The sequence below is a fragment of the Protopterus annectens genome, chromosome 6.part0 (assembly GCF_019279795.1).
Source record: "Protopterus annectens isolate FY-2018-M chromosome 6.part0, PAN1.0, whole genome shotgun sequence".
Taxonomy (NCBI): Eukaryota; Metazoa; Chordata; order Ceratodontiformes; family Protopteridae; genus Protopterus; species Protopterus annectens.
Window position 1 is genome coordinate 1,669,953,857 of NC_056737.1, and position 25,299 is coordinate 1,669,979,155.

Genomic DNA, 25,299 nt, shown 5'->3' on the forward strand with positions numbered 1-25,299 from the left:
TGTACCACACTCTCAAAAGACCTCTTAATGCACCAGACTCTCAAAAGACCTCTTAATGTACCACACTCTCAAAAGACTTCTTAATGTACCACACTCTCAAAGGGAAGTGGCCTCTTCAGAAATAAAGAAGCTTTTAAACTTTAGTCATCCAAGATAAAAAGAACCTTGAGTAAATTCCGGATCCTGTTTGCTCTGGTGGTGACTTAAAGCCAGTTCTGGACATATGTTACCTGAACAAGTTTTAATAACAGAATTCTGGATGGCCACAGTACACGGTACAATCTATTCTTCCCTACTGAGGGAGAATGATTGGATGTGCTCTACAGCTCAGGATGCATACTACCACATAAAGATGGACAGACTTCAGGAATTATCTTCACATTTGACTAGGAGCTACACTTTCAATTCAGAGGCCTGCCCTTTGGTATTACCACACACCCCTGGGTATTCACCAAATGTATGGCAGTAGTAGATCATCTTCAGTTGCAAGGATTCTAGGTGTTCCCTTATTTGATTGACTGGCTTGCCTCTGTCCCTAGCAGGGATCTACTCATCCAAATCAGGGACTCCTTGCTCCTCCTGTGTTAAAATCACAGTAATGCTTAGGTTTGAACCCAAACTTTTCCCAGTTCAATCTTTAGAGTTCATAGGAGTGTAGTTGAACATAAAGCTCCAAATTACAAAACTTCCCCAAACTAAGATTAATCCATTCATCAAACAAGCTCTGGCTGTTTGCTCTGTCAGAAGCCACCTGCAAAAACAATTCTCAGTCTTTCAGACTCCATTGCAGGTTTGATCACCTTGATTACCCTAGCCAGGTACTATAAGCTAGTTCTACAGTGGACACTTGCAGTCCCTATCGTCAAGAAGACTGCAACCCATGTACTTCCCATTATCTTTAACAAAGATTTGCAAAACATATCCAGTGTTGGATATGTCTCTATCCCATATGCTGCGGAAATGGATAAAAAATATTAGATAAAAAAGTTCTGTACTCACCATAAGATTAGATTTGTGTTGTCTGTTTCCATCCTTCAACTTCCCACTCTTTTCTCCCCCCCTTCCATATTTTGAAGTTATTTAGCCTTTTAACTCCTGGAGTGCTCTGGTTGACTTGGCCATGGTTCCCAGAAGTTTTCTTATCAAGACTGCGTACCAACTGGTTTCTTTACTTCTATCTTTGACACTGTCTACTTACCTTTTTTCTTGCAGGCAAACTCAATCTGAGGTGGGTATGTCAACACAAAGGAATTATGGGTAAGGGAAGAGGCTGAGCACCACATCCAAAGTTTGAAAGTGGACAAAGTCAGATCAGACTAGAATCCAAAGACCCATATGTTAAGGACAGAAAGACAACATAGATTTATTGTTATGATGACTACATAACTTTCGTTTAAACTTCATTTTAAGAATGGAGGCAAAAAGCAACCAAAGCCTTAATTTAAAGGTCTCTCTACAGCTTCTGATACAGTTCATAGGTTCATGGATAAACACTAGTTTATCAGTCTACAGACTATTACAAACCTAGTCAATATCCACAGGTCAGAATAAACATCACAGGTAACAAGGCACAGGGTTCAAGACCTTAAAGATGAAGTTCAAAGAATCGCCATACCTCACTGTGGGTTATAGCGCATATGCTCGTCTGCCACAAAGTTGATTTTGAAACGTAAAGTTAAAATCAAGACATGATTTGTCAATGAAAATTGACATAATACTGTAGTAAATATACCAAGGCTTAGACAAAATTCTGGCTTGCTTTCATATCAGTATTTTTTGATTATACTTATCTGGATGCAGGAAATGAGCCAGAGACACAAGGTAAATAAAGCAGAGCAATTTATGAAAGACAGTAGTAATGTTATGAAAGTTAGACTTGCCCAGAGAATTTTACACACAGTTAACTCTACAATTTACTGTAATGCTGACTGTCTGATTTTAAATAAAATAAAAAGCAAGCAGTAGCAAATTAATTGTAATACTATATTTTTGTATACATTGATAATCTGTAAAGAAGTTCCATTGTGTGCAAAGTGATATGACAGGTTTAAAAAAAAAAAATACTTTTCCTCACCGTTGATTATAACCAGCTGATAGCAGTTGTACCTGCTAAACTGCCAAATAAAACGGACATTCCAGTTGATCAAACGTTTCTAAAAAAAGACAGTCTTCTGAAATAAACTGTATTTTTTAAAAATGTTATAGACAAGGCTGTGCACAGTGTGATACACACCTGCACCTACACAGAATGGAATAGCTCAGTGCAATTCCTGTTGAGCACCACACATTGAACATCCGATTTAACCCTGCTCAAACTATCCCAAATCCATGTTTAATTGCCTAGAAATAAGAGGAATTTATGCTTAAATCCTGTTCCCTACCTCCCCATTTGAAAAAGAGCCCACTAATTTCCTAACTAGAGTGACCTAGGGAAGGGCCTCTGCTGCAGTGATTCTGTTAAAGGTATTTTAATCTGGTGAAATGAGAAAGTGCCCTCATGCACTGATTGGACTGATTTTTCCCCCACTTCCTTGTCAGAGGTGTGGCCCAGCTCCCACCCCCATTCTCACCCACCAGGTCACTTCCTTTATACTTAACCATCTACTTCCTCCCACATAAGACTCCTCCCCTTCCAGTAACCCTCCTAAATTCAACACACTGCTACTATAGCAGCTAACTCCACCTATACAGCATGCCTTGCACACAACCAACCCAACTACTAAATGTACTACTATATCTTACTATACTCATTACCCTGCTTTTTTTATCCAACCTAACCTTTTACCATACTCAACTCAGAAGCCACACCCTCCCCCCCCTGGCAGACTGACTCCACAAGCAACCACACCAAGCTAAAATCATCCCTATAGAACAATACATCCTTACCCACACTACAGACTAAAACTCAAAATAAACCCACATAGCTCTCAAAGGTACACAATTATAAAAATTTAGCAAACACTACTCACACTTACTCAAAAAACTCATTAGTTGTGGTGACATACACCCCAAACCCAGGGCCTACCTCACCCATCAACTCCACTACTAGCCAACTAAATGCCATTCACAATAGACCTAATACATCTACCCGCTTCTTAAACATCAATGTAAGAAGCATACTCAATAAAACGCATGACCTTCATGCTTTGCTTACCCTTTACAAACCTGAAGTCACAATATTAACAGAAACATGGCTCAAACCAGAACACCACAATGATGAAATTACTGCCCAAGCTACAATACGATTAAAAAAGATAGACTAGGAAAAAAGGGAGGGGGTGTAGCAATTCTCTTCCAAAATCACCTCAACATAGAGGAACTAGACTACAATAACCCACAAATCAATGTAGAACTAATCCTTGGTAAATCAGAAATAAATCCCAACAAGCACCGAATTACTGCAGGCGGCTATATCCCACCAGGCAATAACACAACTGTCATGGAACACCTACTTAACTGGCTTTCCAACTCCTTTCCACATGAAACCATACTATTACGGGATTTCAATATAGACTGGACAAAATGCTTCAGCCACAACCCCTCTGCCTTTCTAAACCTCCACAGGTTTAGCCAAACCATAAGAACTCCCACAAGAAATGACAAAGCATCCAAACACCAATCCATCTTGGACTGCATCCTAGTACCTGACCCCACTCATGTTCACCTATCCGTCTGTCTCCAAGACAGCCTAAGTGACTATCACCCAACCTACTTAATTAGGCATAAATCACAATTTATCAACCCATCCTCCGGGAAGTCACCAATAGAAAACAGTTTATAGCCACTAACTTCATCCAAGAGCTACAAAGTGTAAACTGGGCCTCTCTTATCCAACTTTCCCTAGACAACGCCACTGAACATCTCAACCTTCCTAGACACCCTAAAACCACCATGCACCTTCCCGAACCATTAGAATAAAAACTATGCCCCATGGCTCACCAAAGACACCAAAGGTAAAATGAAAGAAAGACAAAGCCTGGACACAATATCAGAGAAATAGAACCTTAAGTCTCAGACAAAACTATCTAGAACTCCGAAACAAAACCAAGAAACAAATCAAACTAGACAAAGTCAATTACTACACAAACTTGCAGGAAAAACAATTTTGGGCCACTCTAAATAGCATACTCCACCAAGAAAATACCACCCCATCCCCAGTGCTACCTAGCAATCTTGAAAACATTCCCACACAATTCAACTAATTCTTTACAGAAACTGTCCAAACCATGGCCAATGCCCAAACTAATATATATATTCCTACACCAGCAAATACCACCAGCCCTCCCAATACTCAACCCAACATCTCCACCTTCAACCTCCACCCAGTCTCTACCAGGTTAATTTCGAAGCCCCTCAAAAAACTAAAACGAACCACACTAGCAGCAGATAACCTACCGGCAAACTTCAAGATATCAGCTGAAGCCATGGCCTACCAAGTCTCCATTCTCATAAATAGATCACTGCTGGAAAATAAAAAGTATCCACCTCCTGGAAAACCTCACACATTATTCCACTACACAAAGGTGGAACCTCCTTAGACCTGACTTAACTATCATCCAATTGCTATCCTATCACCTCTGTCCAAAATATTAGAGTTGTTCACACTCAACTCATGCGACACCTCAAAGATAATCTCTGCTACACAACATGGTTTTAGACCATCCCACAGTACAATCACAGCCCTCCTATCATTCACAGATACAGTTAACCACCACAGAAACCATGATCTGCTTGTTTCCTCCATATTCTTAGACTTATCAAAAGCCTTTGATATGGTTAACCACAACATACTTCTGAATTCTCTACCTAGCATAAACATAAGCTCCTCCTCAACTGATTGGTTTAAAAGCTACATATCTGGTCGTCAACAAACAGTTCTCTGGAAAGACCAACAATCCCCATATTGCCAGTTACCATAGGAGTCCCTCAAGGGTCTATTCTCAGTCCCTTACTGTTCTCCTTATATACTAACCATATCACTTTCTCCTCACCCTCTGTGTCAGTAGTACAATATGCAGATGACACCACCCTTATTTGCGCTGCCTCCAGACGACAAACTTCAAACCTTAACCCAGACCTACTTCACCCTCGCAGAAACCTTTCACCAATATCAAATTCTTTTCAACCCCCCCCAAAAAACAAACATATTTGGCCCTGGAAAACCACCACCCCTAAGCAATAACTTCTGCATCAAATCCAAGGACAACACTGAAATCAGTCCTACCACACACACACACAAAACTGCTAGGTGTTGAAATTGACAACAATCTTAAATTCGACATCCATATTGCTCAAACCATTAAGAAAGTTAACAAAAAACTTGGACTCCTCTATAAAAATAAATACTTCATGACTAGTAACACCAAAGCAACCATTGCTAGGACACATCGATCTATCCACTTATATGCCTCTCCCATCCTAACTAATCTCCAGCAAACCAACCTAAATAAAATGGAATCTTGTTGCAACAAAATTGCCAAATTCGCTACCAAATCCCCCATATAGGTCCCATCACTGTCATTCACTTAAGTCAACTGGTTGGAGCTACCTCATATGTTACTACTCAACCAACTATCCACTGTTTACAAACTCTACTACTCTCCCAACCTAACCCCTTCATTACAGGAACTCATACAACCACACATCCCCACTAGAACTCTTAGATCTAGCAACTAAAACCTCATAAAAGTCATCAAACACAGAAATTATGCTCACAAATCCCTTTTTGCCAGCACCATTGCCAAAAAATGAAATACCTTACCAATCCATACTACCTCTACCACCTCCACCACTCAGTTTAAAAAACTCCTGAAAATACATTTTCAGAATAATTGGTTATGCTCATGCCACTCACCAGGCTAAGCATTAAATAGATAACTTCTCCGTACTCCAATTACCCTTAGACACAGTTTCAAGGATTTAAATTACTGCCACTTTCATGTCTTTTGATTAGATGTCTTGGATATTCCATACCTTAATGTTTGACTAGTATATGAACTGTCAAAATTAATGTATCCTACACTGTATGTATCAACCCCTTGGATGTATGTAATGGAAGCTCTCATAAGATGAAATGTATATTCCATGTAATTGCCTATTATCCTATATATGTTTTTGGAGCTCATCTCCCCGGGCCTCTGCTGAAAACGCACCTGTGTCCAGTCGGACTTTCCCGGTTAACATATGTAAAATAAAATAAAAAATAAAATAAATTCCATTTTGGCGCTTTGAACTTTATTTTTAACCATTATGCAAACCATGCTCCACAAAATTAATTCCACTACCCGTGGCCTTTTGAACCAAAGGTGAGCATATGACCTGCTGAGCTACTGAAACTGCTGTTAATCAATCCACATCTTAAAAAAAAAAAAAAAAAAAAAAAAAAAAAAAAAAAGAGCAAATTGGAAAAATCAAATACAAATAGTATAAAATCTAGCACAGTGTGATACCAGCATCAAAAGGAAACTGCCAAAAATCAATATGAAGTCAGACATCAGCTTGCAAGCTTCATCACTAGGGCCAATAGTACTTTCTAACCGCATTAACATGGAGACAACCTTGGCAAGTCTGGCAGTTGGCAAAGGGTGAAGGCTGTGAGCTGCAGTTCCTTTGGTACAGAGTCTGATTCCCTAAGCCCTTCATTTGCTTACTGTGTGACCCTGAACAAGTCAATTAACCAGACATTGCTCCTGGTTCAAACTCTGAAAAGGCACCATGTCCAGTGGACCTACCTTATTAACAAATGGTATTATTGGCACATAAAATACTCTGGCAGGACTACCATACTGAACTCATAAGAATTTAGAAAGGGTATGGGTAGCACTACTCTGGGAACATGGTTACAGCAAATACCATTTCAGGAATGCAAAAATAAAATCAGGCTTAAAGAAATGGGAAGTGGGTAGAACAAATCTCATGTAACCAAAAATGCTGCTAAAGCTACCACAGTAGTAGCATTGAGCTACAAATATCCTGGAATGATCTTTAACCAAAGTATGACTTTAGTGAACCATGCACAAAAAAAACAGCAGGATGACAGCTCTTAAAATCAAAAACAATTCACTACACAAACCACACTCTGTTGTACCACCACTAATACAAGACAACTGGCATGGACAGAACAACCCACCAATACAGAACAGCGAATCAAAGTCTGGGGACAGTCTCGCAAGAAAGGATGATGTAAACCCTAGTAAGGAGTACAGCAACTTTTATGCACCTAACAGAAACTGCGCTAATGACAGCACAAATGAATGACACAAATTAGTATTATCTAAACACCCTCTGCTATCTCAATACTTAACGTACTATTCTTTCCTAATCAACATGAACGAATATGGCAAGTACTTAAATATTTACTAAAGTATGTAAAATGGTGAGGACTCAACAGTACATACTGTGCAAATGCTGAACTGTCTTGTTGGCTCTCAAGGGTACATAATGTGAAACAAACAGGGTAGTGTACATGTAGATCTTGGTGGCAAATCTTGGTGCCACTCTGATGACAGTGTATACACTCAACACTGGTCCTTCATAGAACTACCTTTCATATTTTTGTATCATAAGCATCTGCACCTGTAACTACTGTATGACCAATCGATCCCATGCTTCTTTGTGTCATTGTATAGTTTTATAAATATATATGACCCATTGTGCTTTCCCCTTATTCTCCCCTGTAGAAGAGCATCTGATGAAATCAGACTAACTTGGCAAAACAGAATAAAATGTTTAATTAGCTGCATAGCTTAGAACAAGAAGACATTTACCTGCCATTCCTAATGATCCACGGAGGGCAAAAACTGATCATGCAGCACTGCAAGGGTGTAGGCAACTAAAATGGTGTGTATTTTTTTCTGGAAAAATGTCCCAACATTTCTGCTCCTAAACAGAACTGTAGGCAGTCTGCATGGGATATGAAGCTCAAGGAGAGTGATTCAACTCACCATTTCCATGTTTTTAACCCTCTATCAATTCCTAAGAGAGACTTTTTGAGCCACGGTAGAAAGGGGGGGGGGGGACTTTAATAATAAAGTACAAAAATTACACAGTACTGACTCCCCAAGCTCCATTGACACTTGCCTGAAAATAAGGTAAAAAATAAAAAAAAAAAAAACTTACCTGAAGAGTCGTAATGAAACTGTGATTCTCTCAAACTCCTTTGCCTTTCTGTGCCCCTTCTGAATAACCTCCTCTGGGATATTAGCAAGCCTTGCTGCATTAAAGCCATAGCTTTTAGGGCAGGCACCTCCAATAAACTTATAAAGGAATGTGATGGTTTCCTGGCTTGGATCTTCACACTCATTTTCAACCATGCATGCCTATAATGGAGAAAAGAAAAAAATTATGTCTAAGGAACTGAGACAATGATTACAGTCCACTCTCTAGTGCTGAATATGTGGACTTTACATCAAAACAGACACACTGGGCACTGTGAAAGTAGGAAGCGAGTATTCTGAAGAGCACACCCATGAAATTTCAAAGCAGCTGATTTTCAAGATAGCAGCACATACGATACAAAACACTTATCATAGCACTACAGTATCAGACTGTCACAGGATGGTGAATATGTTACAATCTGAAACAATTACAAATACTCCTGCAATACTAAATATAAGCACATGGGAGACCAAATACAGATACTTACTTTACAAAAGTCTGCCTAAATAATTGGGTCTTGAAGCATAGAGATGGCACATATGACAGTGAAGCAGAGACGAGTGGCTGCCAAAGACACGCAATATATTGCAATTACAAATGACAAATAGCATTTTTTTTTCTTCTCTCAAACTGGGTACTTACTGATATGAAAACTGCTTGAAGGAATCAGCAGACTTATGGCAAAGCAATTCACGGGGGGGGGGGGGTACACTGAAAAAGGTACACAGTAGTAGTCTCCCTCATTTTCTGAGGATCATACTTACATCTTTGAAATGGGAGGAGACCAGCTATCCAGGGACAGCTAAATTTCTGGAAGTTAGGCTACAGGCACATGCCCTTTCCTAACTCTAAGTTATGGTAACAGGAATGGAATATTCAAGCAGACTGCTCAACTTGCAGTCTCTTTTCATCACTGTTAGTTATACAACCTCAAAAAATCAGAACCGCAGCTTTAAAAAGTAATCCACTCAACTGTTTTACCTCAAGCTTGCTACCTTTCCATACTGTTTTACTTTCACTTTGAAAACCAAGTTGAAAATCCTCTAGCTGGCTCTTAAATGATGATGTCATCTGCCAGAGCTCCTGCTCTAGTTACAGGAACGTTTCTTCCCCCAAAGTGACGTAAGCACTGCCTGATTTGCATGCTCTGTAGAAGAGTCAGTGGACCTCCCACATTGTGATGTCAGAGCTGCCTTGCCCAGCCCACTCAATCTAATAAAAACTAGCTGGTGCTATGTGGAACTACTTTTTATTGTAAGTGTATCCTGTTGAGTGCATTCGTTGGAGGGACTTCTGGAAAGTTTGGATCGCCGGCATCTTCTCCTGCATTTTTGTACTTCATTGGTAAGATAAGTCTTAAGAGCCCCTGTTTGTATGCATTCCTAGCCATGACATTTAGGGATTCTGAGTTTCTCAGTGCATAGTGATATAGTTTATGCTTTCTGTTTGTGAGGGTACCTACCACATGCTTCAATATTATATGCTGCTGCCAACTTTTTATAATGTAGCCTAGTTCTTTTGTGTTTGCTGCTGCTGGGTTATATTGATTTGTTACTGCTGCTGCTCCATTCTGTTTTATATCTAATGCTGCAGTCTTCATTCTCAAATCGATGTGTGTTTGTGTGTGAATGCTGCCTTCTGGTGTCCCATGCAAGCAAGGGGCAAGTGTGTGTGTGTGCATGCGAATGCAAGCAAGGGACAAGTGCGTGTGTGAATGCAAGCAAAGGGCAAGTGTTTGTGTGTGTGTGTGTGTGTGTGTGTGAATGCAAGCAAGGGGCAAATGTGCGTGTGTGAATGCAAGCAAGGGGCAAGTGTGCGTGTGTGAATGCAAGCAAGGGGCAAGTGTGCGTGTGTGAATGCAAGCAAGGGGCAAGTGTGTGTGTGTGAATGCAAGCAAGGGGCAAGCGTGCGTGTGTGAATGCAAGAAAGGGGCAAGCGTGTGTGTGTGAATGCAAGAAAGGGGCAAGCGTGTGTGTGAATGCAAGCAAGGGGCAAGCGTGTGTGTGAATGCAAGCAAGGGGCAAGCGTGCGTGTGAATGCAAGCAAGGGGCAAGCGTGCGTGTGAATGCAAGCAAGGGGCAAGCGTGCGTGTGAATGCAAGCAAGGGGCAAGCGTGTGTGTGAATGCAAGCAAGGGGCAAGTGTGTGTGTGTATGCAAGCAAGGGGCAAGTGTGTGCGTGTGTGTGAATGCAAGCAAGGGGCAAGTGCGTGCGTGTGTGTGAATGCAAGCAAGGGGCAAGTGCGTGCGTGTGTGTGAATGCAAGCAAGGGGCAAGTGCGTGCGTGTGTGTGAATGTAAGCAAGGGGCAAGTGCGTGCGTGTGTGTGAATGCAAGCAAGGGGCAAGTGTGTGTGTGTGAATGCAAGCAAGGGGCAAGTGTGTGTGTGTGAATGCAAGCAAGGGGCAAGTGTGTGTGTGTGAATGCAAGCAAGGGGCAAGTGTGTGTGTGTGAATGCAAGCAAGGGGCAAGTGTGTGTGTGTGAATGCAAGCAGGGGCAAGTGTGTGTGTGTGAATGCAAGCAGGGGCAAGTGTGTGTGTGAATGCAAGCAAGGGGCAAGTGTGTGTGTGTGAATGCAAGCAAGGGGCAAGTGTGTGTGTGTGAATGCAAGCAAGGGGCAAGTGTGTGTGTGTGTGTGTGTGAATGCAAGCAAGGGGCAAGTGTGTGTGTGTGTGTGTGTGTGTGTGTGTGTGTGTGTGAATGCAAGCAAGGGGCAAGTGTGTGTGTGTGTGAATGCAAGCAAGGGGCAAGTGTGTGTGTGTGTGTGAGCAAGGGGAAAGTGTGTGTGTGTGTGAATGCAAGCAAGGGGAAAGTGTGTGTATGAATGCAAGCAAGGGGCAAGTGTGTGTGTGTGTGTGTGTGTGTGTGTGAGAATGCAAGCAAGGGGCAAGTGTGTGTGTGTGTGAGAATGCAAGCAAGGGGCAAGTGTGTGTGTGTGTGTGTGAATGCAAGCAAGGGGCAAGTGTGTGTGTGTGTGTGAATGCAAGCAATGGGCAAGTGTGTGTGTGAATGCAAGCAAGGGGAAGTGTGTGTGTGAATGCAAGCAAGGGGCAAGTGTGTGTGTGTGTGTGAATGCAAGCAAGGGGCAAGTGTGTGTGTGTGTGAATGCAAGCAAGGGGAAAGTGTGTGTGTGTGTGTGAGCAAGGGGAAAGTGTGTGTGTGTGTGAATGCAAGCAAGGGGAAAGTGTGTGTGTGAATGCAAGCAAGGGGCAAGTGTGTGTGTGAATGCAAGCAAGGGGCAAGTGTGTGTGTGTGTGTATGTGTGTGTGTGAATGCAAGCAAGGGGCAAGTGTGTGTGAGAAGGCAAGCAAGGAGCAAGTGTGTGTGTGTGTGTGTGTGTAAATGCAAGCAAGGGGCAAGTGTGTGTGTGTGTGTGTGTGTGTGTGTGTGTGTGTGTGTGTGTGTGTGTGTAAATGCAAGCAAGGGGCAAGTGTGTGTGAGAAGGCAAGCAAGGAGCAAGTGTGTGTGTGTGTGTGTGTGTGTGTGTGTGTGTGTGTGTGTGTGCAAGCAAGGGGCAAGTGTGTGCGTGCGTGAATGAATGCAAGCAAGGGGCAAGTGTGTGCGTGCGTGAATGAATGCAAGCAAGGGGCAAGTGTGTGCGTATGTGTGTGAATGCAAGCAAGGGGCAAGTGTGTGCGTGTGTGAATGCAAGCAAGGGGCAAGTGTGTGCGTGTGAATGCAAGCAAGCAAGGGGCAAGTGTGTGTGTGAATGCAAGCAAGGGGCAAGTGTGTGTGTGAATGCAAGCAAGGGGTAAGTGTGTGTGCGTGTGAATGCAAGCAAGGGGCAAGTGTGTGCGTGTGAATGCAAGCAAGGGGCAAGTGTGTGCGTGTGAATGCAAGCAAGTGTGTGCGTGTGAATGCAAGCAAGTGTGTGCGTGTGAATGCAAGCAAGTGTGTGCGTGTGAATGCAAGCAAGGGGCAAGTGTGTGCGTGTGAATGCAAGCAAGGGGCAAGTGTGTGCGTGTGAATGCAAGCAAGGGAGGGCCAAGTGTGTGCGTGTGAATGCAAGCAAGGGAGGGCCAAGTGTGTGCGTGTGAATGCAAGCAAGGGAGGGCCAAGTGTGTGCGTGTGAATGCAAGCAACGGAGGGCCAAGTGTGTGCGTGTGAATGCAAGCAAGGGAGGGCCAAGTGTGTCCGTGTGAATGCAAGCAAGGGGCAAGTGTGTGCGTGTGAATGCAAGCAAGGGGCAAGTGTGTGCGTGTGAATGCAAGCAAGGGGCAAGTGTGTGCGTGTGAATGCAAGCAAGGGGCAAGTGTGTGCGTGTGAATGCAAGCAAGGGGCAAGTGTGTGCGTGTGAATGCAAGCAAGGGGCAAGTGTGTGCGTGTGAATGCAAGCAAGGGGCAAGTGTGTGCGTGTGAATGCAAGCAAGGGGCAAGTGTGCGCGCGCGTGTGAATGCAAGCAAGGGGCAAGTGTGCGCGCGCGTGTGAATGCAAGCAAGGGGCAAGTGTGTGTGTGTGTGTGTGTGTGTGAATGCAAGCAATGGGCAAGTGTGTGTGTGTGAATGCAAGCAATGGACAAGTGTGTGTGTGTGAATACAAGCAAGGGGCAAGTGTGTGTGAATGCAAGCAAGGGGCAAGTGTGTGTGAATGCAAGCAAGGGGCAAGTGTGTGTGTTTATAGTACATCAATTGTTAGCTATTTAACCAAACAGGAAGGAAAAAGAAGTGGGAGTTTGATGCTTTGCAAAGCAGTGATTATTTCCAGTGCTATGGAGCTTGGTTCTAAATTTGACAGGAGTGCAACAAGAAAACGTCTCCTACTGTAAGGAAGGAAAGGCTGACAAGAAAACAGTACATTAGTCTGTCACCTGCTGTGCGCTGTCAATGACATGTTAGCTCATTGACAGCTAGGGAAGGTAGGTGTGAAGGGGGAGGGGAGATAACTTGAACTAGATTTTAGCCTTCACAAAAAAAAAATCAAGTTAGCATTTCTAAGAAGACAGAGCAATAAAATGCACTTTTCATTTCTGTTCTGTAGCATCTGCACTGCTTGTGTTTGAAGTAGTCATTGAAAAAGGATACAATTTTAACCAAACGTAGGTGACTAACACAGCAGTGAATGCCTGTAAAATTAGTGCACTGACAGGAGCGTTAGTGAAAAAGTGGCAGACGGGATGCAATTTTTTGGAGACAAACAATGCATTCTGGGATACTTAGAGGCAATCTAGACAATCAGAATTATTTCAAGATGCCAGATCCCATGTGGTCAGAATCAGAAATTGAGTAAACAAATATCTAAAAAGCTCTATAGTCCCAGAGTGGTGTTAAAATGTAGGAAACACCAAACCATAATGAAATAAACATTTTGTTTGAGTCTGTGGGTGCAGTTCTCCTTTAAGGCTAGCTGCTGAGCAGTGCTTGCTACTGCTTATCCTTCAGTGAACCACAACATATGGAGAAAACTTGCTGACTTCTAAATTAGGAGTCACCATGAACACTTTTAAATTAGGAACTTCAAGAGATAGTCTGAATGAAATTGACATGAAGCCCTTTTTAATGAAAACAAAATGTAACATTCTGCAGTGTTCATATTACAACACTGTTTTAGGTATGTTGCTGGTTGTAGCAAATGATACATTAAGATAGGGTCACTTGGCTGAATGTATGCATTTTAAGAATATTTTATTGGCACTGTTTATTCTTCAAAAAGCCTTGGTTGCAAAATCAGTTGAGGCATCCTTATTTTAATAAAAACATGTTTTAATGACACGTGAAGTGGATGCTGTTTTTCATGGCTCCATACAAGTATCAAACTCTACCAGCACGAAGAATAAAATCTGGCCATGATTTGTGATACTACTCCAGGGACAGGTACTGAGGCAAACATCTTCAAAACAAGAAATGTTACACAAGAACAAATGATCGGAAGTGTGTCCTTGCAACGAAACAATTATGAAGCTGACCCCATACTTTCAGACTCATTTAATAAGAAAATGGTCAGCAATGGAGCACAGGTTACCACTGCCCTGTCAAACATCAAAATAAAAAATCAAATTTGTGATCTTAGGCCTCAACCACCATCTCTTAATGTCAATATTTATATCCCTTATTTGCTATCCTTAAATGTCCAACCATCCCACTACTCCTTGTCCATTATTTGACTCATCAGTGCTATGTTGTGACAAATCTTGCAGCATTGAACTAGTTGTAGAAAACAGAAGATCCAACAGGTACATCTAAGCCAACTAAATTAATACCAAAACAATAAAAAAAAAGGCTCAAAGGAGACAAATACAAGATTTCACAAATGTGCTTTTTCTAGTCGTTTAACACAGCAAAACAGCTTAAATAACCATTCTTAATGCTCAGATAGCACCCAGCATCTCACTAGACAACATTTTTCTAATACCAGCATTTCATTAAGAAATTCCATTGGAAGAAAGACCATCTTAACTACTTCATTTTCAGTATGGGTTTTATACGATTCACTCCACTTAGCCCAAGAAACTTGTCTGCTCTTAAAAGACAACTACAGGTTAATATGCATCATTACTGCTCCCTAATCTTTTTTTCCTCCCGTCGATTCTATTGCTCAAAATAATTACTTAGGCAAGGGGAAGCATGTGCTTTCTTTTTTCTGGTGATTCCCATAGTATTTCTAGTGGTGCAGCTAATCACTTTCTTAAAACTACTCTCATACTTGAATTTTCCGAAAAGTTGCCCATAATTCTGCCAGTACTTTACAGTAGAACTCACCCAGGAAATGCCATCTCTGCAATTGAGCATACCCTCTTCTAATTTTTGCATACAGTCCTGCTTTTCACCCACCTTCCCAATAAAGGAACTTCTCTTTTAATGGTATGTTGCTGGATGTCTCTCTCTGAGGGAAAATCAGTACATACTGCACTGCCATGGAGCTTGCAAGTGAAAGATTGTTTTTATTTTCATGAAGTGTTGTTGCCATTTTTCCAGTGAATATTTATTCAGAACTTTTTTAGCCAAGGGTATCTGTGGCTGATTACTGATCATGCTGATTTCTTTTTCTTCTTTTTTTAGTGGGTTGAACAGGCCTTCCAAACGATTGATGCAGTTTACTTAACGGTTTACTTGTTTTAGAGTAAGTGTTTATGAACTTAGACTGCTTATGAATCAGAACAGTGGCATCTGCTATTCAGATTATGATGCCAGACTGAAAAGAATCATATGAACAAAGATTCAATGAGCAGTATGTTTCAAAGTATATACCCTGCAATTCATGTCTGTGTGATCAGGAAAGCAAAGGGCATCACTTTCAAGAATTTAAAGACATGCATGAAATAAATTTATCACACGTAGCGATTTATTGAGCTGAAGTCCGCTTAGAGTTTAGGACTACAGCACTCATTAAATCCTGTCTGATATGCTTACTTCATGCATGCGCTGCTGCTTAAATCTCCTTCCCCAGTGTTGGTTTTCTGGATCTTGTTTACACTTCAAGGGACTTTTCACTTTCTGCATTTTATTGGTGTGTTTACATTTCTTAAAAAAAAAATCTATGACTTTGCATCATATTTCTGCCGCCCCCTTTGTAAACCGACATTGCTTTAGTAAATGGTCGAGGATTTCTGTCATAGGTAGGTACTAGGCTATCGGCCCCGGGGCCTATACAAGCCCAGCCAAAAAGGTACCCTGGCTTTTGCCACCCAAGAAAATTATTTTCCTGTGCCACTGTCAAGCAGAGCCACAGAGGTGATCCCCGGGGTGAATTTCCTATTTCCCATCCAATCAAGATTTTTCTTGAAGATTGCTAATGAGGAGCTTTGTTCGATATAGATAGGTAGTTTATTCCAGAGTATGGGAAGTCTATGGGACAGGAATCTATCCCTCCGGCATGTTCTGTTTATTGTGATGACAAGGTTTAGGTCCCTAGAGCATGTAGCTCGGAGGGATTGGGATTGGAACATGTCCAATAGCTCTGGGTTTGACATAGCTTTGTATGTTCGGCAGAGATCACCTGAGTAGGCAATATGCGACGGTAAGTTTATTGCATACAATACTTTATATATGTTGTATTTCTTTCTGTAAGATGTAACTCATAAAAGAGGAGTGCCAGCGTAGTTATGGTGGAGCAAGAGGGGCAACTGCCTTGTTTTCAAACTCTTTAGGGGTGCAATCAGCTGATCCCGATCTCCAATGCAATCCCAGCTGTTAAAAGCCGGCATTGCATTTGCGGTCAAACCAGAGTGCTTTAACGGTCCCTGTGTAATCTAAACTGTAGCAACTGCATGCTACATTGTAGCAAGCAAATTGCTACAGTTTAAATGTTACAACAAATCTCTCTTAGGTTAACTGAAACTTGAGTGCTGTAGAGCTCCATGCAAGCATGATATAAACTGTAGCAATTTGCAAACAGTTGCTACAGTTTACACCCTGTCTACATGGAGCACTTCACAGGTCAGGCTTTAGCTTAAAGTTACTGCTTTGCTTTCAAACTATAGCAGTTCACTACTGTTTAGATCACACACTGAGCGTACAATGCTTGGGTTTGAATGCAAGAGTGGAGGATCGTGGGGCAAGGCACAGAAACGGGACCCGAATGGTTGTGTATTGGGCCACTTGGCTCAAAGTAAGGTCCATTTATTTATGAAAGAGCTGGGTATGGTGTAGGAGTGGATCTGTAATAAACCAATCCCTGATCAGCTTAATACAATAAGGTGCCTTTTTTTTGCTATTGAAGCATAGCTTTCAACTGTCCAGAGATTTGCAGAATGTGCTGATTTTTGCCTCACATTTTTGGAGTGTTCCTGAAGTTTTCTGGCAAATCAGGGAGGGTTGAATTCACTAAATAATGACGCATCTGAGTTTCAGATTTCATATCCTTCAGAAAATGCACGACACAAATTCTGTTATCCTTGCTACTTTCTAAGTTTACAACAGCAATGTTTAAAAAGCTGTCCCTATTTTTTGTCCCCCCATTATTTTAGGCTTTGTCCACATTTCTTGCACTAACATGTTGAGTGGTGCTCTGTTAATGTCACAGGCTAGGTTAAGATCCCTACAGTGAGCGACTCTTGTCCCATTTGATTTGCGGATGTGCAGCACTTCTATTAGGGCAGGGTCACAGACTGCCCTGTAGGCCAGTCACAATTCAACACTCGGCAGCCTATAAGATACACAGTAAAGTGACAGGGCTTTCAGCCTGTTAATGTAGGTCATGGCTTGGAATCCCTGTATTTTCTTAGTGAGAAACCTCTGAGGTCTCTCCAGATGCTGCAAGTGTGTGGTGAGGTACCTGTAAAAGAGTGCATAGTACTCTATTAGTGGCCCGATGAGGGTTGAGTACAGTGGAGTTGCAACATCCCAACGTGAATTCTATGCCCTTCCTTACGACTTGCACTATGTAGAAGGTTTTCCTTACCTCTTCCAGTTTGCAATCAGTGAACTTGCTGAGCCACAGGCCATCTGCTTTGGCATGGACTTCTGAGAAATAGATGCCAAATAGTAAGGGGCCCAAGCACAGACTCCTGTGGTGCTCCACTGGTGACAGGTCTACCGGTTGAGGTGGATTCACCAATTTTGGCAGTGTGTGTTTTGTCATTGAGCCAACTAGCTAACCATCTAGTAACGCAAGGATTAATCCCCAGCTGGGAGAGTTTCTCAATGATGCCAGACTGGGGAATTGTGTCAAAAGCCTTGGCATGGTCGAGATAGGCTGTGTGCACTGTCTTACATTCATCCATGGCTTTGGTGACATTCTCAAAGAAGTCTATCGCATTTAATAAACATGATCTATCCTTAAAGCCGAACTGGGTTGGGTCCAAGGTTTGGAGGTCGTTTATGTCCTTGATAAGGTCTTTGATTATTCTTTCCATGGCCTTGTAAATCAAGCTGATTAGACTTGTAGGTCTGCAGTTCCCAGGGTCAGATGATGGCCCACCTTTGTGCAGAGGGATTACTGTTGCTGTTCTCCATTCTGCAGGAACATAGCCAGTTCTCAAGCTATGATTAAAGAGAATGCCAAGTGGGTTCACTAGGTCTTGTTTTAGATTGTTTTGTAAATAACTTGGGATATTATCATGTCCCACCGGGGCCTTGTTTTTGGCTTTGGTGAGTGTAGACATGACCTGTTCTCTAGAGATACTAGGCAGAGAGCTGGTGTCAGGAACGGTAGGTGGGGATGGTGGGTGAAGTTTGCATTGAATCTGTCAGCTAGCAGGTTGGTGATATTTTCTGGTGTAGTATCAGTGAGCCCATCCTACAACCAGTTTGGCACATAGCTGTGCATTCCCTTTTAGACTTAGGACCTAGTTAAATAATGTGTTATGGTTAAACTTGGCTAGATATGCAATTTTAGTTTCATAGTTTGCTTTAGAAGACCTTACAAGATTTCTGATTTTCTTGTTTAGGCTTTAGACAGAACTCTTCCTCTGCACATTGATATCCCTCTTGCTTTTGGGCAACAGTTTCTTCCTCTTGTTTTACAATCTGCTTATACCTGAAGTCCACTATGGTGGCTTTCTTTTACAAAAGATCTGGTTTTCATCCAGTCAGGTACAGCAGAGTTTATGCAGTCACTTATTTGTTTGTTTATCCTTTAACTGGGTTAGTCATGCTAGGCTGGTGGCCTGTTTTCAGGACTCCCATGATAATAGTTACAGTACTGGGGGAATTTGGCCAGGGCATCTGAACTTCCCCTACTGTGTGGGAGAACAAGTAACCTGCATCAACACTGTCACCACAACACCATTCCCTATGCAACTGCATTCCCGTGAGCATGCCACCTTCCATTGGTGGCTTGGTGAACTACACACCTCCAGGTTGAACTGCTCCCCTTCCCCCAAAAGGCTGTTACAGCACGTAATACCAGTGTCCCCTTCCCACAGTACACACATTCTCCCCGCCAGCTTCAGGCACTTGAGCTATTAATCAAACTCTGGCCAACTTAGCCATAGTCAGGGCTTAACCCTCTATGCCCTCAGAGCTAGCAGTTCAGTTGACTTTTTTTATAAGTTTCATTTAAAGAACGGAATTCTCCTTGTACTTTGGGTAGCATGGTTCATGAGAAGCTAGTAATGGTATAAAAAGTCATAAGACTGTACAATTCCAAATGAATCACACTCAAATATACACACATTTCTCTGATGGAATGATGATGCGTTTGTATTTTAAATCAGAAACTGAGCAAAATGCTTATTTTCTCTTCCACATAACCTAGTTTGATAGATCTTACTTTAGCTAAATAAATAGTATTATCTAAAGACATCAGCTAGCACAATTTAGGACACCCATGGGGGGGGGGGGGTGATCGCTACCTGAGAGACAACTGCCAACCCATTACCTTTTGTCAAACCTGTTCTTCCATTGTCTCTCTCTCTCAAAAATCAAGCACACTCATTTACATAGGAGTCCCTATGTCTGCAGTTACTTTCACATGGAATCACTGACATTCCTTATTATGCCTTTCCCTTTCTAATGAAAAACAATCTGGCTCATTGTTATTCACCTGCCCTCACACATCACAATTTCTGAAGTCATTCAGAGACAAATGACTGTTGTGATTCCTGCTGAAGTAAGGAGGTGTCAACCCCACACTTAAGAAGAAATGTTCCTGTGTTCTCTTGTAATCTTATTTGCATCAGATACCTTCACAGACATTCAGTTCAAATTGAATCCTGAGAGCTCATGTTTGTTCATTAATATCAGTCACCTCCACAGGGTGCTTCCCCTCTGTACTTCATCTCTGCCTTTTGATCTTCACATGCCTACTCCAAGGCATCTTTCTCATGTCTTGATAACAGTACATTTTTGAAAAATGACTGATGGCCAGTACACTGAAAGTAATCATCTATGTTTTCTGTCCACCCAACAGATTCCTTTAATTTTTAACTAGTGCTTGTTTTTAACTTCATTCAAAGTGGCCACAGCTGACTGAATTTACTGGGTAGAGATCAAAGTAAAAATGTAGACCACTTGATGAAAAGGCATGCATGCATGTGTTAAGCACTATTCTAGCATACACTGAGTGCAATACTATAAACTGACATTTGCATATATACAAGATGTACAAGTCATTGGGGAAAAATAAATTAGGTGTAAATAAGAGGGCAAGGCAGGGAATATGTGAGAGGAAGGGAGAATGATGCAAGGAGAGAGAATTTAATACAATTTAATATATAAACACTTGTGAAATGAAGTCCCTTTGAATTCAAAGGCATATTTATTTAAAAAGAAGTTATGTACTCACCGTAACGTTCCATGTGAGTTGTTCACCTCGCCTTCATTCTTACTGATGGGTTCGGAGCCGATACTCCGCTCCAACTCGGCCAAATGCAAAAGCTTGAGGTCTTCAACCAGCTTGAGGCAAACTCCCTATCCCATGACACACCTTGGACTTCCCTCAGATCTTGTTTACTGCCAACTGGCTACCTATGACTATTAATATGCCACCTTAAGAACTGGATAAGAGACAATACAGCATAAATAAGAGACTCGGACCTGAAGTAGACTGGACGGGGGTTGGAGGATGGGACGTAAGAATGAAGTCAAGATTTAACAACTCATATGGAATATTATGGTGAGTACATAACTTCTTTATGTGAAGTTGTTCTCTCTCGCTGATGGGTAGCATCCCAAGCACCATCTTTCTCGGGTGGCTCATGGAAGAATGTTCATCAGAACAGTGGAACCAAAGGAAGCAGTCTACTTTGTAATGAGTGATGAAGGTATGAGGCATTGACCAGGTAACTGCTGCACAAACAGTATCTAATGGTAACGTAGCAGAGAAGGCTGATGAGGCAGATGCAGTTCTAGTAGAGTGGACCTTTATTTTTTGTTGTAATGGAGCATTCACGGAACTGTAAGTGAAGGAAATACAATCTGATAACGATCCTGACAAGGTGACCTTTTGTCACTGGAACACCTTTTTTGATTCCGAAAGAGACAAAGAGCTGTTCTGTTTTTCTGAAATCTTTGGCCCTGTCCAAATAAAATCAGAGTTGCCTATGAACATCAAGTTTGTGCAGCATATGTTCCATCTTATTTGCGTATTTAGGGAAGAAAACGTGCAATTCAATAGATTGGTTGAGATTGGTCTCTGAACAAACTTTGGGTAAAAATGGATTAGTTCTGAGGGAGAGACTGACATTATGGAAAATCAGATAAGGAGGTTTGATGGTCAAGGCCTGTAACTCTGAAATCCTCCGAGCAGAAGTGATAGCTATTAAAAATATGGTCTTCCATGAGAGAGATTTCAGATCACATGATGAGACTGGTTTGAAAAGGGGTAGTATAATTCAGGAAAGAACAAAATTTAGATTCCATGGCATGGCTGGAGTTTTGACTGGTAGTCTCAAGTGAATAGTACCCTCGAGAAAGGCTTTAGAGAGTCGATGTGACATGACATTGGAACCCTGGACACAAAGATGAAAGTTCGAGATTGCTAATTGAACTCTAATGGTAGCTGCAGCGGACTCTTCATTGAAAAGTTTAGTCAGAAACTCCAGAATGGATGAAATTGAAGCTAGGTACAGATCAATATCATTCTGAGATGCCCACATAGAAAATCCCTTCCATTTCCTAAGATGCAACTTTCTGGTGGATGATTTATGAGAGGATGTTAAAATATGTTGAGCCTCGGCTGAAAGGTTGCGAATCCTGGCTATGTTTGGAATTGGAGCAGCCAAGTTGTCAGTTTGAGGGAGTGAAGGGAAGGATGAAGAGACCCCGATGAATGGGTCAGAAGATTGGGAACCGGGTCCAGGATCCAAGGTTCTTGCAAAAGATGAGGCTGAAGGAAGGGAAACCAAACTTGACGAGGCCAGTAATGGGCTATTATGATTATGGTCCTTCCCAGGGTCTTTGCTTTCTGTAATACTTTGGGTATTAGAGAGAAAGGAGTAAAGGCCTAAAGGAGACCCAGGGGCCAATTGTGCACAAGTACATTCCTTGGGGCATCCCCCAGTGGGGGGATTAGGGCAAAGTAGCTGCTGCATTTCGTGTTTGTTGGGGTTGCAAAGACATCACAGCAAGGCTGGCCCCATCTGAGGAAGATCCTTTCCGGTACTTGTTTCTTTAGGGACCCCACGTGAGGCAAGAGAATTGCCCTGCTTAGCTTGTCTGCTATCACACTGGATTTCCTCGGATGTGTGTTGCTATCAGAAAGCGCTGGGTGGAAGTTGTCCACTGCCATACTCTCAGGGCCTCTCAACATACGTGATAAGATTTGGTTCCTCCTTGTTTATATACCAGACCACTGACATATTGTCTATCTGAATTGCAACTGTTCCCAGACGGTGTGTGTCTTGAAAGCACTGCAACGCTAGGAGTACCGCTCTCATTCTCCAGAACACTGATATGCAGATGGGCCTCGTGCTTCTTCCACATGCCTTGGGCTGTTCTTCCCTGATAATTACCCCCCACCCTATCAAGGAACTACCCGTGCTCACCTTGGCTATAGGAGTGGGTAGAACAAATGAACGGCCTAGAGTTGCTCATCAGCCACCACTGAAGGTCCTCCTTCCACGTATTCATTATGATTTGGTGTGACATGGAAAGTTCCTGAAAGGACCAATGAGAGAACAGGAGCCACTGTAATACTCGCATATGCATCTGACCCAGAGGAATGGCAATGATCACTGCCGACATCGTTCCTAGCAATTTGAATATCATTGAGACTGGGGCTTTTGTCTTTAGAAGCAGGTCTAGGATTTGTTTTCATAAAAGACAAACTCTTTCTGGAGGAAGACTTAAGGTCATTGAGACTGTATCTAGTTTTGCTCCTATAAAAACGGTCTGTTGCGATGGCGACAAGGCAGATTTTTCTGAGTTTATGGTAATCCCCAGTTGACTGCAGAGATTTAAAGTAGTGTCCCTTGCATGTAGGAGTGGATGCCTGGTGGTGTCAAAGAGGAGCCTGTCGTCTAGGTATGGAAACAACTTGAATCCCAAACGTCTCAGGTGAGCCGTTACTACTGCCATGCATTTGGTGAATACTCTAAAGGCTGCAGTGAGACCAAAGGGCAGAAAGCGAAATTGATAATGACTGGCTCCCAAGTGGAAGCGTAGATGATCCCTGGATGGCCTGTCCATTTTTATGTGGTAGTAAGCATCCTGGAGATCTATCGAGCGCATCCAATTGTCTTTCCCCAGAAAGGGGAGTATTGACTGTAGCGTGACCATCCGGAACTTTGTCTTTTTTACCGACTTGTTTAGTCTGCTGAGGTCTGGAATAGGTCTCTAGTCCCCAGTTTTCTTTGGAAGTAAAAAGAACCTTGAGTAAGTTACAGATCCTCTGTGGTCTGCTGGGACTGGTTGGATGACTTTTTCCAGCAACCTTTGGACCTCTATGGCTCCTTGTTCCCTGTGACTGGGTGGAACATCTGCAATTTTTTTCACAAGAGGGGGCGGTATGGCAAAGGGACTCTAGTATCCTCTGGATATGATACTTTGTACCCAGCTCTCTTTCATTTTTAGCCAGACGTCTGGGTACAAAGAAAGGCATCCCCAGACTGCCTCCAGACATGGACAGTCGGGCCTCCTCTTGGGAGCAATCATAGGGCTTCCCAAAGAACTGTCGCCCTGATTCTGCGGATCCCCTCTGCCGCGTGGACGGCATCTTCCATTACTCCCTCTCCTCTACCTCTAAAGGGGGGTTCACCAAGAGTGTCCTGGAAAGATCCTTGATATTTACGGAACCACATCTTTCCACCCCCCCCCCCTTTGGGGTAAGGTCTAATCGGGGTAGAAAAAAGTACTGACGGCAGACAAAGTCCATCTGTCTTTCTAACTCCTGGTGAGGGTTTACTTTAGTTTAGGTCCAAAAAGGGATAAACCATCAAAACTGTGGTTAATAAAGGAAGACTTAAAGGGTTCTGCAAAGGAACATAGCTGCATCCAGGATGGTCTCTTAAGGGCAATTCCTGTACCTGCTGCTCTTCTCATTCCATCAGTTGCATTCGACACCAGACGCATGGAAGAGTTCACAACAGAATTAAGAGTAGAGAGCTGGGAAGTTACCTTGTCTGAAACCATCGTAGCTACTGAACCCTACAGGGCATCTCCTAGTTCCCTCAGATCATCCCTTTGTAACCTAGTGAAATGTGAGAGTTCAAGGATCGAAGGACAAAAGCTGTTGAACTAAACGTACGCTTCCCATACCTGTCCATGATCTTGGACTCTCTATTAGGAGGATGAATAGACATAGAAGTTTCTGATAGTTCCTTCTTGGTGGCCGCTGCCACCACCATGGCGTTAACAGGCACTCCTTCAGTTAGAAAGTTTTGTCTTGATGGCAAGTTATACATTTATTGGACCTCCTGGGAACAGGCTCAGTTATCCAGGGACTCCCATGCCCTCCGAAACAGTAACTCAATCAACTCATCAAAGGGTGGAGACACCCAAGAGGTGGAAGGTTGAGACCCAAAAGCCTTCAGGAGGACTGACTCGTCAGTAGGGTTAAGGGATTTCCAGCCACCCCGCTGTTAAAGAATGTCTAAGATATCTGTGACTGAGATATCCTCTGAGGGGGGACTGGAGACCCTTCTGACTCATCCAAGTCAGTATCCGAAGTGACGTATTCCTGTGAGGAGTCCAGATGCTTCATTTTGCAAAGTCTCTTCCTGGGAACCTCTTCAGTGGGAGCTTCTTGGAGAGCAAGGGTCACCCCAATGGGGCTTTGAGGCTCAGGGTCTCTACACTTTAAAGGAGCGTGTGTTGTAGAGGTAGACACTGGTGCTTTTAGAGGGAGAGCTGCTGGTACTGACTGTGTAGTTGTCGGCGTGGACAATACCCTTCTCAAGGCCTCAAAAGCCCCTCGGACCCAATGCGAGGAATCCCCGAGATCCAAGGATACAAGGGACTCTTCCAGCACCAGAACAGAGGGCTCCGAGGTTGGAGCAAAGTTCACTCAAGCCGAAACCCAGAGAGGCAAAATTGGAACTGACAAGTCGATCCAACTATCCTCCCCGGACCCAACTGGCGAGCGTCGACCAAGACCCCTTGGTTGGCACCGAAGACATCAGGGAGGTCAAAGCTGACCAACCTACCGTAGGTGTCGGCCAGGAGGGCTCCATGATCATTAGTTCCAAGCTCTCTGGCTTCGAAACGTCGAGACAGATCGGAGGAGGAACCGAAGATGGTGGGGGAACTTATATCGTCTCCGAAGTAGCAGGGGTCAGTGCCAATAAAATTCTGGCAAGCGCCAGTATCTGCAAAAGCCTCATCACACG

General features: G+C 42.7%; 1 protein-coding gene across 1 annotated transcript in view; it reads right to left on the bottom strand.

Moving 5' to 3' along the window:
• The window catches only part of MSH6 (mutS homolog 6), a 614,863-nt gene that overhangs the window by 179,071 nt on the left and 410,493 nt on the right, over positions 1 to 25,299 (bottom strand). The window contains exon 9 of the mRNA XM_044075079.1: positions 8,119 to 8,318. Within this exon, the coding sequence (XP_043931014.1) occupies positions 8,119 to 8,318 (200 nt within the window). The remainder of the gene's footprint in view (positions 1 to 8,118; positions 8,319 to 25,299) is intronic.